Source organism: Telopea speciosissima, chromosome 3 (genome assembly GCF_018873765.1).
Source record: "Telopea speciosissima isolate NSW1024214 ecotype Mountain lineage chromosome 3, Tspe_v1, whole genome shotgun sequence".
NCBI classification, from domain to species: domain Eukaryota; kingdom Viridiplantae; phylum Streptophyta; class Magnoliopsida; order Proteales; family Proteaceae; genus Telopea; species Telopea speciosissima.
The window spans coordinates 57,275,879-57,296,902 of NC_057918.1; the positions used below are offsets into that span (position 1 = coordinate 57,275,879).

At 41.0% G+C, this 21,024-nt stretch overlaps 1 protein-coding gene across 1 annotated transcript; it reads left to right on the forward strand.

The window, feature by feature from the left end:
* Positions 1–235: 235 nt before the first annotated feature.
* LOC122653505 lies at positions 236–9,612 on the forward strand. The gene is made up of 3 exons (XM_043847358.1): positions 236–279; positions 8,181–8,724; positions 9,059–9,612. The coding sequence occupies exons 2-3, from the start codon at positions 8,230–8,232 to the stop codon at positions 9,122–9,124; spliced, it is 561 nt and encodes a 186-aa protein (XP_043703293.1). The 5' UTR covers positions 236–279; positions 8,181–8,229; the 3' UTR covers positions 9,125–9,612.
* The last annotated feature ends 11,412 nt before the right edge of the window (positions 9,613–21,024 follow it).

Here is a 21,024-nt window from a genome sequence, read left to right on the forward strand (position 1 = left end):
CAAACCTTTGCGTATGTGATTAACAGGTTACCATAATCTTTAATTGGTAATGTTAGCCCACTCTAATGTCTCTTTAATACTACTCTAGATTACCCTTTTTTGCATACCTTTGGGTGCTTGCGTTATCCTTGGCTTCAGCTCTATACTTCAGACTTGAATCATGATCTAAGCGGTGCATTTTTCTAGGGTATTCAAATCAAAACCGTGGAGAGTGAGAGGGAGAAGAGGGAAAAAAGAAAGAAGGAGAAGAAAGGAGAGAAGGAAGAAGAAAAAGGAAGGAGAGGAGAAGAAGGATTAGTGGAGGGCAGCCATTGAAGCCACCATCTTGACCAAGGTAAGTACATGAGATTCCCCCCCCCTTCTCTTTGTTTGTTTTGGGTTTTAGGGATTCATGGTTGGGGTTTGGCTTGGGTTCTTCTTGAAACCAAGTGTTGGGCTGAGTTTAGGTATGTGGACTCATGGAGAGACCCATGGCACTCTCCTAATGCCCATTGACCTCTCCCTTAAACCCATTTGAAAGCTTAGGCTTCAAATGCATTATACCCTTGGTTTAGTTCTTACAATAGATTCAATCCATTAAATCCATTGATATTTCGGTTTAGATAGGTTTCCTAGGCCCTAAGTGGCCCTAGAACACTTCCCCCAAGCCCTCAGAGCCATTAATGGCCTTTGTAGACACTTCATTTTGTCTTTTCCATCTAGAAGTTTCCCGTGACGATGATTACCACCCTCCAAGGCCTAGAGCTGGTGTACCTATGTATGTAGCATCAGGGTGCACTGCCCGAACCCATTTACTAATCGTCAATTCCCCTTGTTGGAGTCCAAATCAGACCCTCTAAGCCCTCCAAGAACCCCTAGAAAGGCTTGCCCTGACCTAGATCCCTTGGAACAAGCCTGGCCCAACACAGAACCTGGCCCAAATAGCACAAACTATCCCTATCAACACCGAAACCTAAGTCGACACTCAAATATCCCGAGTAGACATCGACCCCATCGACATTGACCAATGCCCTTTGACTGTCGGGCAGAACCTCCCTATTGTTTAACTTGGCTTGATATTCAGAATTTAACCATTGACATTCGAGCCCTTTTCCTCGATGTCGAGTGTTGTTCATCAATAGCCACTCGATGTCAACCGCACCCCACTTCGATGTTGACTCGATCCTAGTTCTCTATCAAATCTGTGTAAATTCGAGAAGCCAAACCTTGCCATTTTTTACTCCGATCTCGATTCCGTTTGCGACCAAGCTCGAATTTTGCAACTTGGATCTCAATATTGGCTCCCTTAGGCCGCAAGAAACCTCTCCTAAAGTAACTAACCACTTGCCTACACCCCATTGGCTCTCACCTTGATTTTACACCCACCGTCGATGCAAAGACACCTCTTTTGGATAATCCGGATCAAACCTAGCATTCCTACATGAATTTGGGAGTACATACACCCCTTTACATCTATAAATACACCCCTTCTCATGTTGAAGAGGGTTACATGAATATTACTTGGCCCCTAGTTCAATTACCCATTGTTTGGAGCTTGCTTGCCCCAATTTCAGTTCCCTTGCTCAAGTGCCTTGAGTCTCTAGCCTTTAGCCCTCACTTGGTCTTAGCCTATTGCCTCTCGCACCTCTTGAGTGCTAAAATTCTACTTCAAATTTCAAGATCAAGGCTTAAAGACATCAATCCGGTGATCTCAGTGCTTAAACAATGAAGTGTTGCATACAAAGAGACAAGAGAAGCCCCCTTACGAACGATAAAACTTGCTCTACGGATGAATCTCCTGAGTCACGAAGGAAAACCTCCATACTCTCTATTTCAAGTCATCTTTTAACTAGGTAGGTGATTCTTTACTTTCAAGTATACGTCGATTTTACCATTTATTTCATTTTGTATTTCTTGAGGAGTGTGATCCTATCTCTTTAGATGGTGATCACACCTCCTTCTTCTCTCTCCCTCTTTATTTTCTTTTTCTCTTTTATGTTGAAGACACCTTGCATGCATGCATATCTCCATGATTCTTATCCCCCGTAGTCTAAGGCTCTCTTATGCAAACATTTATGTTAATCTATTTGCATGCCATGCATATATTTTCGTGTTTTGCTTTTTATTTGCATGCTTCTCCGTGCATATGCATTTACTTATCACCTTTGTTTTGTTCCTATCACGTCACCATGCTTAGATTAGAGTCAATTATGCTTAAATCACCTAGGTTTTGAGTCCCTTTTTTACATTCTTGTATACTAATCCTTTCCTTGCAGCCGAACCTCCGGGTATGTGCTTCTTATTCATATTTTTATTTTACTTTCTCACAATTTTCTGCACCTTTGCATTCTCCCCCCAAAGCATGTTATGACCTTACCCTGCCTAGCAATAGAAAGACCGGCAAGTCCGAGCGGACTGGACTGCCTAATACTTTCCCCGAACCGTAACTTGACCCGTACTCAGACTAGCAGACCATTTGTCCCCAAAAGTGCATAGCATAAGAGTCATTACATTTACATCATGGATCCTAGACCCTCCTCTAGGTGGCGACTCCTTACATACAACTCACCTCTCTCTTCTTCTCCCCAAGGACGGGATGAGGTGGAGGATACGTGGCGATCCCCTGCCATGGCCATTTATGCTAAAAGCCTTGGGAATCAACTTGGATTAATTATGAGCTGAAAACCCATGTTCTGGGTGTGGGCAGACCCAAGGCCGGACTCACTGTAATGAATCCGCCCATCTCCAAAACTACTAACCACTCGACCTTTGCTCACTTTTTTGGTCATAACTTTGTCTATGCATATTGTATAGATGCGATTCAAGTTGCGTTATAAACTAGAATTAAAGTAATACATTTAGTATGATCAAACCTATGACCAAATTGGAGTGTAAGGCCCTTGAAAGTGGGCCCAAACCCTGTTGTTGTGTTTTGACAGCAATGTTGGAATTTGAATTGTACCCCGATGACCTCGCTTACTTCGTGGTTGTCTAAGTAGGATTTTGAGAAGTTTAGTGGGGTTTACCTACAACTATAAAATGACTCCTAAACATACTAATTAGGTAACCCTAGGTGGTACTAAGGTCTACCCCTTGATGCCCCATCGATTACCCTCCCCCTTTGTTTTGGGTCCTAGGATCTATGGGTTGGGTTTGGTCTAGGGTTCCACTTGGAACCCAAGGCTTGGATGGACACTTGAATATGGGTCCATCTTTGGATCACATATTACTTCCCTAATGCACTTGAGACCCTCCCTTTAAACCAATGCATAAACCTCTCCGTTCGGTTTTGACTTGCAAGCAGACCCATGGTCGGATTCACTGTAATGAATCCGCCCATGAGTCTGTTCCTTGTTCTAAGACTTTTTGCCTTGGGCGGAGCCAGGGATGGACCCAGATGTTGATGCATCCACCCCTAAGTCCGTTCCAACTCTTTTGTACCTTCTTGAATGTTAATCTTTGGGAACCCTCTTGGGGCCCCTCCTACCCTACCTAACACACATTTTCATGCATCCCTGGGTAACCAAACTTTTACGGGGAGACATGTAGAACACTGATCGGGCGATGAACCTTATAATCAATACGCGAACTACTAGGTGAGTGGGTGTGGATTTGACTTATTTTGGAGTGTTTTGCACTATAGTATGCTTGTATGTCATTTCTCATGCATACTCATTCTTGTATTATTATAACTATGTTTATGGAAATTACGAATGTATGCATTACGAATGTGGCTTATTAATGCCTTCATCATGTTTATAATTGGTCTGTCATGCGCCGTGTCGTGCTGGTACCCAGGTGATAGATGGTATGGGACAATAATGCAGTTGGAATACCTCTCGATACAATAATATCATATTGCATCATGTGGTTAGTGCTATAATGTTATTATTTCCCTGTCATGTGTCGTGTCATGCTGGTACCTAGGTTATAGATGGTATGGGACATTGATGCACCCAGAATATCTCTCAACATGATATTTTCATATAGTATTGTGGTTAGGATTATGATCCCCTTGCTATGACCCTTACCAATAGGGGTTTAGGTGTTGGATAACCAAGGCTCCCTGTGGGCTTAAGGAGTGATTCGAGGCCAGGTCAAAGATGACCTCTGGTTATCGGGGTCTGCCTCTGGGTGGCGAGTGGCTTCTACGGTGTGGGTCTCAAGGTAACAATTGAGGTTGCATCGTGGTGATAAGATAAGTGATCCGCGATGTCTCTCGAGTTGTTGCAGTACTAAGAACCTAGTGACTTAGACATGATTGCTAGGTGGATAATATTGCTAATTAATTCATACATCATGGACTCTATGTTATTGCTTGTGGGTTTCCCATCCCCTCATTGGGCTTAGTGGAGCTTACCTCTCATTACACAACTTTTTTAGATGTGATTGCAGAAGATGTCTTGGTTACGAGCTTGAGGCTTCTTCTTTTGGTTATGTTTTGTTCGGTGGCGCTAACCTGCAACCGATGACCTAGGACCATGGTGTTGTGTATCTATTGATGATTGTGCCAATGATGCATTTGGATCGAGAATCTTACCTTTTGTTTCTTTTAGTTTTCATCATTTGTATTGTATAAACTCGGTAATATTACTACGGTTTTTAGCTTTTAGTTGATCTTTTAAGATAAGATGTAATATACTAAATTATCTATCACTTAGATTTTTAGACTCTTTTATTATTGTAATGCTTCCGCACTCTTGATTTTCTACATTTGCTCTTATTGTAAATGTGTTTCCTTTCGGACTCTGATGTACATGTGAGATTGTATTGAGTTGACTATGATTCGAACCACTGCATCGAGATCCTGGTGGTGGCTTTTTAGGATGACACATGTCGTCCTAATCATACCCTTAGATTATATTCTCATTTTATCCCTTATTGGGATAGGGGTGTGACAGATGACCACTCACTCCCGCATTGGTTCTCTTAAGCCTCCTCCTAGCTGTCTCAACCTCATTGCTATGAGGCATCTTATTGCTATCAATATTAAGCCTACCTGCTACACACATGCTTTACAATCAGCTCTATGGTGTGCTGCGATGCAAGAAGAATTTAATGCCCTTTTAAGAAATGGGACATGGGCGGTTGTTCCACGCTCATCTACTATGAATATCATCGGCTGTAAGTGGGTTTTTCGTCTAAAGATGACATCTACTGGTTATATTGAGCATCACAAGGCACGTCTCATCGCCAAAGGATTCCACCAACGTACTAGTTTGGACTATACTGAAGCCTTTAGCCTAGTAATAAAGCCGACAATGATTCATGTTGTCTTATCTTTTGTTGTGACGATCAAATGGCCAATTGAGAAATTAGATATCCAAAATGCATTTCTCTATGGCAATCTAATTGAGATTGTGTACATGTCTCAACCTCCGGGCTTTGTGGATTCTACAACTCCAGATCATGTCTGTCTCTTGCGTAAGTCCTTGTATGGCCTTAAGCAGGTGCTAAGGGCCTGGTATACTCGCTTGAGCGCATTTCTTATTTCCCAAGGTTTTCATTCTTCAAGGACGGACACCTCTCTCTTCATATATCAGCAAGCTGGAATTACCATTTACTTTCGGATTTATGTTGATGATCTTCTCATCACTGGAAACTCCATTCCAGCCATACAAGCACTTGTTTGTGCTCTATCAAACACATTGCAATTAAGGATTTGGGAAGCCTTCACTATTTTATTGGTATAACTATCACTTCTACAAAGGATGGTTTATTTCATAGTCAGCAAAAATATATTTGTTGGTTAGTATAAGCATCCACCTACCCGACCTAATATAAGCTTTGTGGTAAATCAGGTTGCTCAGTATAAGCATCCACCTACCGATGTACATTGGTCTGCTGTGAAGTGCATCTTTGCACTATCTGAAACATACTTTTGGGGATGGTTTGTTATTTTGTTTCTCACCTACTATTGAGATCCGAGCCTATTCAGATGCTGATTGGTCAAGTTGCCCTATTGATCACAAATCCATGACTAGTTATGGGGTCTTCCTTGGCTTTCATTTGTTCTCTTGGTGTTCATACATACAACGAACTGTATCCCGCTCCTCTACTGAAGCGGAATATCGCGTTGGCGTTGTTGCTACAAAGTTGGTTTGGCTTTGTTCTTTGCTTCAAGAGTGGGGGTGTTTCTTCCTAAACCTCTGGTTATTTGGTGCAACAATGTCGGGGCAACTTACTTGTTTGCTAACCCGATTTTCCATTATTGAACGAAGGACATAAAGATAGATTTTCACTTTGTTCGTGATATGGTTGACTCCCGTGAATTGGTTGTTTGTTTTATCTCTACATTGATCAGGTGGCTGATATATTTATCAAAGGTCTATCTCATTTACATTTTCATTTTCTACGTGACAAGCTCACCATTGGGCCACCACCGTTGAGCTTGAGGGGCCCTGACATGGAAAAGCCACCATAGTATTCTATACACAACAACTCATGCTATCAAATCTTCTTCAATTTCACCAAAAAAAAAAAAAAAATTCTTCTTCAATAACTTCTGTAACCAACTCATACTTGAACAGCTGTCTGTTGAGATTCTTCTAGACATTTGTTGTCTCTATAAATATGTAACCATGTGTTTACACCCTAAAAATACCAATTAATTGGTGATGATTGACCGATGTAATTGAAGCAATAAAAATATCGGTCAGGAAGCCAAACCCCCCCCCCCTTATGAAAGAGGAGTTAATGGGGCTAAGATGGTTGCAACCGCAAGGTGCCTAGTAACTAAAACCACTGTGAGTGGTGGTTATCAAAAGTTACGTGGGATTAAGCAGTTTCTATATCCTAAAGAGGAGCAGTTGAATAACTTCCATAGAGACATCGCATTGAAAAAAATTTCAACATATAAAATTTTACATTTACAAAGTAAAATTTACCAAGGAAGAGTTTCGAGGTAAAATTTTACGCCGAGACAAACAAAGCCTTAGCGTAATCTTTTATTTTCTTAGTGTAATTTTCACTCTGACCATTGCGGTCATTCTATCCATCAAGTTCTTCTTTGATTCTCCCTCAATGGTATGTTCTTTGGATATACTAGTATCTAAATCAATAGAGTTCTTGATTTTCTTTCAAGTCTATCATTTGGTTTTGTGATTGTTCTTTTATTCGAACATTACAATTTGATCTTTATTATTTTAAACTCCTTGGAGAAATCCAAGCAAGAGAGGAATCCACATTTCCTGGTTAGAAGTCAGAAGCGCAATTTCCTTCAAATATTGAGTCTTAAAGACTCTGGCACGTCCGCGCTCTCTATCACATACCATTCATTATAGTTGACCAACTAGACAGTAGACTGGTTGTTTGAACGACTGGAAAAAGAGCCAAACACCATGTATGTCATTATCTATCAATGAAAGCATTTCCCCACAATTTTAACCCTTTGACACTTGATTCTTATCTCAAGCCCAAAGTGTAGATGGACGACTACAAAGCTCAATGGCTTGATAATTCGATATTGCCATGAGCAGTAAACCAGTTTCGCCCCCTTTGGACAAATTGTGGATGACAATGAATTCGAACCTAAACAATTTGGTTCGATTCCAGTACATAGTTTTAGAGCCGATTCAGTCCTTGGTTTGGTTATGATGTACAGTAACAATCTCTTGGAAAAAACCGAAATCAAACTGAATACCTGGAATCAAATTGATTTTAACACTTACTAGCAAGTAGAATGCCACCACATTGCCCCTGCACCCAAACACAGGGGCGTGTGAAATGACTGTCACAACCTTTAGATCAAGGGTCTGACGGTCATTATGCCCACCCTTGTGTCTAGACGCAAAGGCAACAGGCGTTGCTCGATCGGGTGGCATTCTTTCCCCCTTTTTTTTTTCTTAATATATTTTGATAAATCAATCCTCACGCCTCACATCCATATTCGGGTCCAGCGCACGCCTTCAATAATACCAAAAATAAAAAATAAAAAATCCCCCACTCCGATCTTCTCTTCCACTCTCGTCTTAAATCCTTCTGTATTCTTATCAACCCAAAAAAGAAAAACAGAAAAAAAAAAAAAAAATCCTTCTGTGTTCTTGCTGGCATATCTGTCTTCTTCTCCTTCAAATTTTCTGTTATTTTCCTCATTGTTGATACGTTGCTTCAACTCTTCCTACTCTTCTCTCGCAACCCACCAAGAACAGCGAGTGAAAGAGAGAGACACACAGAATAAAAGGAGAAGAAAGAAAGCAAAAAGCTTGAAATTAAGATTCAATCTTTTCTCGTTTTCTTTCTAAGAATAAGATGAAGAGGGTACCTTCATCTTGTTCCATTATGATCTTCTTCTTAGTCGTTTCCGTTGCAATCTCAGCTTCTTCAGCAGAATCACCCTCTTCGATATACGAAGTCCTGAGGTCGCATGGGCTCCCAATAGGTTTGCTCCCAAAAGGGGTGACAGAATTCAGCTTCGATGGAAACGGCAGGTTCGAAGTTCATCTTGAACAGTCCTGCAGTGCCAAGTTTGAGAACGAGGTGCATTACGAGCGCAACGTGTCTGGGTTTCTTAGCTATGGCCAGATCGGAGCTTTATCTGGTTTTTCGGCTCAAGAGCTATTTCTTTGGTTCCCTGTAAAGGGTATTCGTGTCGACATCCCAAGCTCTGGACTTATTTACTTTGATGTGGGTGTCATTTACAAACAATTCTCGCTGTCTTTGTTCGAGACACCACCAGATTGCAAGGCTGTTGACTCTGATCTTCTCCTTTCAGAGAGTCGAGCCATTGCTGCAACGGTTTTTGAGGTTTAATTCATCTTATCCACTTCCAATCCCTTATTTTTCTCTGCTGATCTTTTCCTAGAATTTTCGTTTAAATTCCAAATTTAATGGATGAAATTGTATAATGGATTAGTTTCATTGTGATTCGCTTCTTAAAAAGATATTTTGCAGTTTATTTCAAATCTTTTTACAATTCTTTTGCTGTTTATGATCTATGCCTTTTTGGAATTCGGGTGGGCTTAATTCTTATTAGTTCTTCATATATGATCATCTATGCTGTCTGGGTAGTGATTTATCTGTTCATTTCTGAGGTAATTGAATCTATGGTGCTGAAACAAACCCTTATTGTTGATTACAGAGTCAATCTGTGAAGCTCCGATATGAACTTGATCAGGGAGATCTTCTTCGAAGTGCTGTATTGTAGGATGATTCAAGATTCATTATAGCTCAATCAACCTGTTCTGGGTTTCTTGTAACTTACAAGACTGTCTCTGAGAGTCTTGGTTTGGTAGTTCTTATGCTTCAATGGTGAGTGCTTGCTTGCAGTATAGTACAGGCTAGTTGGGCCCGCTCCTTCTGTCCTGCAAGAGGAAAGGAGAATTTTGACCATGAGGAGAGGATTATTATTGATGCATAGAGTTGTTACATATAGAAGATGAAAGAGAGACCGGGGGTGTGAGGTCGAGGTGGGTTGAGATGATAAATCTGTTGAAGGCTATGTTAATCAGTTGTGATCATGTTGTTGTTATATATAAATAGATATGGGTGATGGATCGAGTCTCTGTAAATTCAGGTATTTGTCTGTCTGTCAATCTGTACTCTCAACTCAATTCCTAGATTGGGAGTAAGAAGTAAATATCATTTTTGATAGAATGAAGTAAAAATTTTAAATTCTTTGCTTTTGATTCCCTATATTGCCACCTATCCTGTATCATGGCTGCTGCTCTGCTGCTACTGCTACTCTTATATTCACTTCCATGACATCTTCTCCATATCTGTATTCTTAGCTTGCATCGTTCGTTTGTACTTTGAAGTGAATTGTGAGTTCAATTTCATTTTGACGAATGGATTCAAACAATTCTATGCTGATTAATGGGGATGCATGAGGAAGAAAGTGAGATGGTTTTGTCCTGTAAGGAAGTGAACGGAATTGACATGTGCTCTAACAAATTAATCTGTATTTTACCATTTTCATCCGCACTGACAAATTCTTGGTGGGGGGGGGGGGGGGGAGCTGGTTGGTTTCATTTGAGCACAAAGGCCCTTATATTTAAAGAAGCACTGTTATGGTTGTGGAACAGTTTTAAGGGCAATGAGTTAAGAGTTAACTATGGTGAACAGCTCAAAAGTGTTTCTTGGAAGGGATTTTGTTGATTGATTGGTGTGTGTGTTACTTACATATGAATACTTTTACATGTGAATTTGTTTCAACCCAGTAGCTTGTGTTCATGGTGTTTGGGGTTCTGAATTTCCGTTGTAAATACTATAATTTCATTAGAAGTGTTCAGTTTTAGGCTTATTTAGTCAACCAATATGGGAGGGATGATATCCTGCTCAGATTTTATGCTATATAAACCCGAAAAAATGTACTCAAGAATGCACCTGCTGTACCAGACAGGTTTGTCTTTTACGAGTTCCTTCACGTGTCATGTCAGAATAGAATGTATTGTGTGTGTTTTAGGATTTAGTGCATGCTTTGATGTTGCAGTCTCGCATATTTATTTACACAGTTCAAATAGGGATGCTGTCAAACATGTGAATTGTGGTATGATATGCACACATGGTTGTGTTCTGACTCTGTTTCTGGTGTCTAATTCATCAAAGGCCAGTTCAAAGTTGTTGTTTAATGCATGCAGGCTCGTTCTTCTTCACAATAAAACTATGACCATGGGATGCCCTGCTGCATTCATCCATCTCAAATTGACTTGTTCAACACTATGGACGGAACTTTCAGATCATCTCAACCTCTGGTGACTAGTCTTTCTAGTCTTTTTGTTTTTCCTTGAGAGAGGATAGATATACAGAAGGATTATTGATATGAACTGTAATCAGTCCCACCAATAAAAACAAAGATGTGATCTTGTGCTTAGGTTTGAAAACTGTTCTTCAGTGTTTCTGGTTTTCAGCTGCAACTAAATGGTGGAAGTGTAAAATAGAAGTTCAAAGGAAGCTAGGTTCAAGATGCCAGAATTTTTTGGTGCAGATTATAAAGATTTGACCCTTCAGCTTTCTGAAGAAGAAAGATAACCTTCACAAGGTAAATTATTTGGTCTTGCGAAAAGATTAAGTTGCGTAAGTAACTCTGTGTGGATTCATAAGCATGCTCCGGGATTTCATCGGATGAAATATCTTATTGAACCATTGATCCTAACCATTGAATCTGTCCATCAAGTGGCTCTGCCCTTTTTAAGTGTGGAAGAATATGTTGTGCCATGGAATTTAGCCTCATATCGGCTGTGTTTAGGCCATAGAATATCTATATAAGTGGCGGCTAACTTTCACATGAAATGATGCGTTTTAAAGTCATGTGGCGAATCTTAACCAAAGCAGACAGTATCGTGGCATGTGGGGCCTGCCGTGGACTGTGGCTCTTCGGAATATGGATAGTGTGAGTCTTATAGCTAACAGCTGTATGATATTAACTTATATGTCTGGAAGGTAGGAATAGGATTCCTCTCAAGTCTGAAGCATTTCTGATCTGTGCCTTTATCTTATGCTGGTTGTAGTAACCCCTATCCATAAAAAGTTGCCATAAACACTTTAAACCATTTTTACTCCTGAAAAATGGTGGCATGGTTCACATTTAAGGGCCGTTTGTGAGTCAACTGTGTTGATGGCAGGTGATGTTCCTTCTGTCATGGACCTACTAGTAGTGAGAAAAGGTTCTCCTATGTTATTTTTAAGATAGAGAGAACTCGTAGAGACAGGTTGCAAATGGGAAAAGCAGTTTCCACTTTATGAGCTGTCCAAACGGCTCTTACGGGTTGGAAATTTGCTTCCTACTGCCCAAGCTCTTGTATATGCGGCCTGCCACTTACCCTGGCCCAGCTTCAGTGCATTTGCGCTCTTGCCCTTAGGTCTCCCATGGATCAAATTGCTCTGTTTTTTTTTCTCCCTTATGGTCAGCCTTATCAAATTGCTCTAATTGCTCTAATTGCTCTCTATAATGCCATGTCGCTATGTCAAATTGTCAATTCCTAATTCCACAAAATTGACTTCTCCTTTACCAATCAACCATTGTGACCTTGAAAGAAGCAGCTCTTTATGCAACAAGGCTCTTCGCCAAGACACCGAGCCAACCGACCTCAATCCAGCCAAGACAATATGTTCATTTTTGAGAAATTTTGCTCTAAAAAAAGAACACCATAATGAGTTTGCCGACAAGGAGCGCCACATTCATTTTAACCGTAAAGCCAGACCAATGTCCTCCAGATGTCACACCCCCAGACCAGCCCACCCAGTGATGACGATTCCCCCATTTTGACTGTCCCCATAGAAAGTCCGCACAAATGCTATTGAATCTCTTCATAACAGTTTTCGGCATATCAAGAGTCGAAATAAAATGAGTGGGAATAGATGCAAGAACATGTTTGAGTAAAACAAGTCTCCCACCCGAAGACAACAATTTCCCCTTCCAACCGGGCACTTTCTTACGCAGCTTAGCCAAAAACTCATCAAAGAAACCAACCCGGAGTCGACCAGCATAGAGCGGAGCCCCAAGATACATGATCGGCAATTTTTTCCTAGTAAAACCAGTGACCATCTCTACCATCCTGCACATATTCTTTGCAGCTTTATCGCTCATAACAAAGCAACTTTTGTCTTTGTTAATTAATTGACCAGAAAAATTCTCATATCTGCTAATAAAACTAAGAATTTGTTTCAAGGAATTTTTCAAATCCCTGGAAAAAATTATGCTGTTGTCCGCAAACAAGCTATGCGAAATTCTAGGACATCCCCTAGGAAGCCGAAAGTACTCTGCTCGTCTCTCAATGAATAACGATCGTAAACCTCTACTCAGCACTTCCTCGGCAATAATGAAAAGGGATGGCGATAAAGGGTCTCCTTGGTGCACCCCCCCTCGATGATTTAAAGAAACCAATAGGCAATCTGTCCAAAACCACCGAGAACCAACAGTTCTCCACCGATTTTTTAATCAAAGCTATCCACACCTCGAAAAACCCAAAATTGACTAAGACTTTAAATAAAAAGTCCCACACTAAGTGGTCATACGCCTTTGCCATGTTTAGTTTAAGAACCACATTACCATCGCGGGTACTCCTATTAATATCTTGAACAACCTCTTGGACAACGGCTCCTTGTTCCTCTGAGATGATAGAAGGTAGAATGGAAGCCAGTCTTAAAGAGATAATTTTAGCAATTATTTTATACGAAAAATTATATAAACTGATAGGGCGAAAATCAGACATTACCTCAGGGTTCTCCTTCTTTGGAATCAACACTAGGTTCGCTGACGTGTAACGTTGCAACAAGAAACCCCTAGAAAAGAAGTCCTTGACCGCCTCCCAAACATCTGAACCAATGATATCCCTACACGCCGTGAAGAAATAATCCGTAATGCCATCCGGGCCTCGTGCACTGCGCCCTTCACCTCCTTCAGAGTTGGGGAGGCTAAAAGAAAACCATTATCCTCATCAGAAAACGGATATGATGAAGCAAATCCTCATCCTATTGACACCCTTGGGAGGTGAAAATATCAGAAAATAATTAACCGCATCTGCTGCAACACCTGCCGACCCAGTAACCCAAACACCGTCACCAGTTTTTAATTTTCTCCACCCCTCTATTCCGCCTACAAACATTGACCATTGTATGGAAAAATTTAGTGTTTCTTTCCCCCTCCTTGAGCCATCTCACCCTGGACTTTTGTTTCCAGAATATTTCTTCCTGAAGCAAAACCTCATGTAGAACCCCTCTTGCATCTTCCAACTCCCCACTTTTAATCTCATCAGGATTTTGCTCATACTCAATTTCCGCTCTAATAACTCTATCCTAGGCATTCCTGACATTTTGATGAACATTGCCAAAAATTGACTTATTCCACCCTCACAAGTGGGATCGAAGACCCTTTAATTTAAACAAGAGGATGTGAAGAGGGGAGCCATAACATGGCTTAGACCAACACTCCCTAACACAATCCATAAAGCCTGGATGAGACAACCACATTTGTTGGAATTTAAAAGAAGATATTCTTTCCATCATCTGCACAGAAAATTCTAATTGAACAGGCATGTGGCCGGAACAAGCCCGATTTAAATGAACCACCCGGTTTAAAGCAAAAGAATTATCCCAAAGATCATTAAATAAGAACCGATCAAGCCGAGCTAAAACCTTACAACCACCATTTTGGTTGTTGGACTAAGTGAAATTATTTCCTTGAAAACCTCCATCAATAAGAGCCACGTCATTGACAAACTTTCACACTTCTTAAGAGAGATAGGGCAAGCCGATCTCCCCCCCCCCACTTTTTCCAAAGGATCGCATTAAAATCGCCTCCAATCGCCTAAGGCAAAGAAACCAAATTGGCAAGCTCTAATAGACCATCCCATAAATCCCTACGCTTCCCCCACTGAACAAAATGCATGCACAAACGACACCATAACTTTGGAAGAATTGGGAATACATTCCAAAGTAACAAACTAACCGTGATCATTCACCACTAAAGCTTGAACCTCCCTCTTCCAAAAAACCCAGATTTTATCTCCATTGGCAGCACCATTGGAACAAACATCATCCATCCCATTTTTTCTCATAATTCTATAAGCCTTAGAAAACGGAATTTTAGGTTCCGCAATCACCACAAGGTCCACCTTTGATGATAAAATAATAGATCTTGAACGTCACAAAGACGGCTTCTTACCCAACCCCCGAATATTCCAAAAGAGCATAATCATCAGGACAACTTTGAGGGAGAGATAGTGGGTCCCATGGACCCAGTAATTCTGCGATGCAACAACGCTATAGGCACTTCAGCCCTATTAGTGTCTTCCACCTGGTAGACCAAAACTTTCCTCCACAGGTTGCAAAACCTAGTCCTCCTCCAAATGCAACATGAATGCATTAAAGCTTTTGCCAATAATCAAACTCGATTTTCGAATCTCTTCTAAAGATAATTTCCAATCCAATTCCTGCTTTCCAAATCCCACAATAAAATCACCTCTCGTGGCAAGGATAACTTGCTTATCGCTGCGACAAGTTTTATCCCTACCATCTGAACAGAAGCCCTTCAACTTCAAATAAAACAAGGAAGGGACCTCTCCCAAATCATCAGTCACCAGCACCCTTTTCCATCATACTTCCACCCATGTCAGAACCCTCCTCAGAATCTGAGACACTTTCAAAAAACCTCGCTTCCCTAATATCATCCAGCAGGTAATCCAGACGCCTGCCCGTCGGCTGCAACAAACGACGAGCCTCACCCTCACCAGCACCCTAAACCAAAGTTAATGGCAATGAAGAAAAAGTTCCATGTGTGTTAGAAGAATCGCCCCTCACCACACTCCCAGCAACAACTTGATCTGAAATCATCGTCTTAGCCACAACCATTCCGAGTCCCTGAGCAACCTCTTCCCGTGGCAACTCCACAGGAAGAATTTTATCAACCAAAATTTCCTTACCTTTGTCCAAACTGGGTGCCATCAACATTTCACCCTGGCGTAGACACCTCATTTTGTCTTTTCCCCCGGAGGTTTCCCGTAACGATGATGAGTACCCTCCAAGGCCTAGAGCCAGTGTATCAGTGGATGTAGCGCCAGTATGCACTACCCGAATCCGTATACCGATCATCTTTTCCCCTTACCAGAGCCCAAACCAAAGCCTCCAAGCCCTCCAAGAACCCTTGGAAAGGCTAGCCCTGACCAAGACCCTTTGGAACCAGCCTGGCCCAGCCCCGAACCTGGCTCAAACAGCCCAAACCACCCCTGTCGACACTAGAACCTGGTTCAACACTCAAAGGCCCTAAGTTGACATTGAACCCACCATCCATCAACATCAAGCCATGCCCTTTCACTGTCAGACAAAACATCCTTACTGTCTATCCTACTTTGACATTCAGACAACGACAATCGACAGCAGATCCATTTCCCTCAATGTCGAGTCCTATTCATCGATAGCCACTTGATTTCGATTCCAACCCACCTTGATGTCAACTCGAGCAATTTCAATGTCGAGTCTTTATAAATCCGAGAAGCCCAAACCTGCCATATTTTGCTTTGATTGCGATTTCTTTTGCGACCCAACCTATTTTTGGCACATCAGATCTCAATCTTGGCTCCCTTAGGCCCCAAGAAACCTTTCCTAAGATAATAAAAAACATGCCATCCATCCATGGGTCCTTACCTTGACTTTACACCTACTGTCGATGCAAAGGCCTCCCAATTGGACGATCCGGATGAACATAGCTACACCTACACCAATTTGGGAATGCACACACACCTCTCTATATCTATAAATACACCCCCTCTCATGTTGAGGAGGGTTATATGCACTTTCTATGAGCTTTGCCTAGTCCCCAGTTCAGAGACAGTGCTCCTTTACACCCATAGTGCTCCTTTACACCCATACTTAGCCTATTCTAAGCTTTGGACTCTCACTTGGCCTTAGCCTACCCCTCCCTCCACCTCTTGAGAACTACAATCCCATTTGAGACTTCAAGATGAACACTTGGTGGAGACACCAATCCGGTAATCTTGGCTTGACAATGTAATGTTCTCTTACAAGAGACAAGAGAATCCTTTCAAGCGGCGATACTTGCTCTACGTACAAATCTCCTGAGTTACAAAAGGAAACCTCCACAACATCATTTTCATTCAACTAGGTAGGTCTCCTTTAGCCTCTCAATTATATTTATTACGTGTTGTTTTTACTTAATTATCATCTTGCATCTCCTGAGGAAGGTGTGATCCCATCTTTCTAGATGGTGGTCACACCCCTCCCCTCTTTCTTTCTTTATCATTATTTTATTTATGTCATGCCTCATCCCTCAGCATGCATGCATCCCTTTGCATGATCCCCATCCCCCTAGCCTAAAATTCCTCTATGCATTCATTCTTACCAGTTCCTTCATATGCCTTGCACGCATATTGTTATATTTTACTTCCATGTTTCACAATGCATATATATCGAAACATTATTTTTGCATGTATGTATCCATTGCATTATCATGCTTAGCATAGTGTCAATCTTGCTTAGGTTTATTAGGATTTGAGTCCTTTTTTTACATTCTTGTATACTATTCCTTGCCTTCCAGCCGAACCTTCGGGTATGTGTTTCTCTACCCTCCCCGTATTTTACTTTCCTGCAATTTTTCTTGCATTTTACATTCCCCCAAAGCATGTTATGCCATCACTTATGCCTAGAAATAGAAAGATCAGCAAGTCTGGGAGGACTGGGGTGCCTAATACCTTCCCCAGACGATAACTTGACCCGTACCCAGACCAACGGACCATTTGTTCCAAATAGGCATCGCATGAGAGTCGTTATATTTACATCTTGGGTCCTAGCCCTATCATACCCAATGGATCACTGAGAAGGGGGTGAATCAGTGATGTCTAAAAATGTTTCCTCACGTGCCACTCTCATCAACAAATACCTGAAAGCACAAACATAATCCACAAGGCACACAGAGAATTACGTGGTTCACCCGAAGGCTACGTCCACAGTGCAATGACCACTCGAGCACCGACTCAAAAAATGGCCTATACGTATAAGCACGATACGGAATAATTCCACTAGCACCCACCAGTGAGGAGCACCCACCCCTTACAAAAATTCAACACAACACCCACTATGTTTGGAGTTACAACCCCAAAGACACTAGTTACGCACCCACGTAATAGTGTTTACAACCAATCACCAATATTTAAAGGTTTACAATGAAAACCCCCTAATACATGATGTCTACCCAAGGCCCAAAGTAAACATACATGTAGAAAGATAAAAATCAGAACTACAATAATATGGCACCCTCTCTGATTTTTATGTCTTCAGCCAACCACCACTTTCACAGACAAGGTGTGAAAATAACCGGAGCAATATGGCAGCAGTAGAGTAATCACAACTTTAATAGATAGTAGCATATAACAAGATTATAACCATCATGATCATAACTTCAGATATGGGCAGCACCAACATCAACAAATAAAGAGCACTTAAACTTGAACGAGGCAGCCCCAATAGCTCATAACAGTAGCAACAAAATCATGCCCGTGATTAACACTATATAACTACCAGTGTCTTTCAGAATAGCAGCATGATCATATTAATAACACAATATTAATAACACATTATATAATATGAATATCAATCCACAGTTTCAGATTATGTGCACAACACCATCATATATAGTAGTAGTTATAGGAAACTCAGACAAGTGATGTAGAGACAGAAATGATCAGCCAATACCTTTGTATGACTCCAACATTAATAATTATGGCACATGCTCGAGTAGCAGTATTAGATCAACACCATTGCAACAGTATTTGATTTTTATAAGCAAATCATGATAGCAGTAACACTACTTGAAGCTTAGATCAGCAACAAATGGATGTGACAAGCAAGCATTTGAATCCGGGTAACTTTAAATCATAAGAGTGCTTTCATAACCACAGCAGCAACATAAGAGCATATAAAAAATTCAACATACCTGTGGTTCCAAACTCATTCTCTCTTACTTTTCATATACTCAAATAAAGAGCCTTTCAACTCATAAATATGCTGCAATTAAGAGAGCTCATATTCTGCCTGCACGTTGCCTTCATATTCCACCAATCAAATCAACAAGCAACTGGGAAACATCCTTCTTCTTCAATACACCATATCAAAATGATATTTTCTTACTCTCTCTCTCTTCTCTGTTTCTCTTCTTTTCTCCACACCGTTCTACAGTCAAAACACCGAGCACCATAGATTCTCTCACTTTTTTCTCTTGATCCTTAATTCTACAACTGTAGAGAGTTCCACGTTATTTCAATAGAGAGGTCCCCTTTTTTTTTATCAAGGAAGGTCGGCAGCAAGCAATCCATATTCAAGGGAGAGAATTCCTAAAAGGAATTTCTTATAACTTAAGCTTTCCTTATTTCAAACTAATGTGGCTGACTAAAATTCACTTTCTAAAAACACACCAACCCATCATTCACATATAGAAGCTTCATATTGGACCTTTTCGAATCTGATTTGGATTCTTATTAAGGCAGTGATCACATGTAGCAAAGATCTTCTACTCGGCTGCCTTCTAAAATAGAATCTCAGATTTTGAATGCACACAAATAAAGCCATATCACGAATATTCAAGGAGTTGCTGTCCAAAACTTAATTTACCTTGCATAGACATCCAAGTGGCAGCAACCACTATATTTATAAACCTGCCACCTTTGCTAATTAAGTAAAACTTCCTTGAACCTATTTGAAGACCCCATTACCTTGCTGATGTCATGATCCTTTGCTGTCCACCATGTATCAAGAGGCCTTATTAAACTTAACTCCTCTACTTGACCGAGACCAAAGTAGATATGGGCTGCCTATCATCAATCCACTAAATTTCTGAAATTATGTTTCATAAGAGAACATTGTAGTGGGCTGACATCATAAATCCACTCAAGCATATAAAATGTCCTTGAACCAAAAACAGTACTGGTTTGGTTCGAACTGAGCCACTTAGAAATTGAACCAAATTGAACCAATACACTTGGTCCTCAATTTAATGTACCAGTTTAATGCAGACATTTTGGCAATGTAATGTTGACCCCAATTACAATAAATGTGTTGCAAATATGTTGCTCAACATATAGATAACAAACTCCTCCTTTCGAATTGGTGGCAACACATACAACTTCAAACAACGCACATTGCCAAAACTCCCCCTAACTGAGATAACTTGAAGTTGCCTCTCTCCCCCTTTGTCAACAATTTCAAAGAGAAGATTCATACCTTGGGAAATAGCTTCGTTCGGCTCCACCTTCACTAACTGAAGTGGAGGAGCAAAAACGTCAAGCAATAAGCTCGAGCTCCCCCTTTCCCATGCGCCTAAGTGCCTCAATGCTGGGGAAGGATAACCACACCCAATTTCTGACGAAGATACTCAAAGGCATCCTTAGGTAATGGTTTGGTGAATATATCGGCAACTTGCTCCTTAGTAGGAACAAAATCTAACTGGACATCACCGTCAGTAACCTTCTCTCGTAGGAAATGATAACGAATGGAAATATGTTTCGTACGAGAATGCATGATAAGATTTTTTGAGATACTTATGGCACTTGTATTATCAAAAAATATTGAAATGGGTCGTACCTGGTCAACACATAGATCCTTCAGCATCTGTAGCATCCACAAGATCTGTGTACAACATGATGTCGCTGCTATGTACTCTATCTCAGCCGTTGATAGAGATACCGAGTCTTGCTTCTTACTGTGCCATGCAACCAGATTGTTGCCTAAGTAGAAAGCTCCACCACTAGTACTCTTACGATCATCTACAGTGCCTGCCCAATCTGCATCTGGGTATGGAGTAAGTGTGAAGTCACTCCCCCTGAGGTACCATAAACCATGCTCCATGGTCCCTCTAAGATATCTAAATATCCGTTTAACCGTTGCAACATGTGACTCCTTTGGATTGGCTTGATAGCGTGTAACCATGCATACAGCTTACAAGATATCTGGTCATGATGCAGTCAGGTACAATAAACTCCCGATCATGGATCTATACATTGTCTGATCAACTGGAGGTGACTCATCATACTTGCTCAACTTGCATCCTGTCACCATAGGTGTACTCACCGGCTTACAATCTTCCATCATAAATTTCTTGAGTGTCTCTTTCACGTACTTGATTTGAGAAATGAATATGCCATCTTTCATCTGACGAATCTGCAAACCAAGAAAATAAGATAACTCATCGATCATGGACATCTCAAACTCTGTTTTCATTCTTTCTGCAAAGTCCTTACACAACTCCTCCATGTGGCCTCCAAAAATGATGTCGTCAACGTAGACTACCACAACTATCTGACTGTTGTTCTAAGACTTAATGTAGAGATTACTATCCATGAACCCTTTCTTGAATCTCAACTGACATAGATAGGTATCCAAGCGTGAATACCATGCTCTCGGTGTTTGTTTTAGACCATATAGTGCTTTCTTCAATCTACACACCATGGTAGGATCTTCACTCAATTGGAACCCATCTGGCTGCTTGATATAGACTTCCTCCTCGAGCATCCCATTCAAGAATGCTGACATGACGTCCATCTGATATACTCTGAAACCTCGATGCACTGCCAAAGCTAGGAACAATCTGATAGCCTCCAT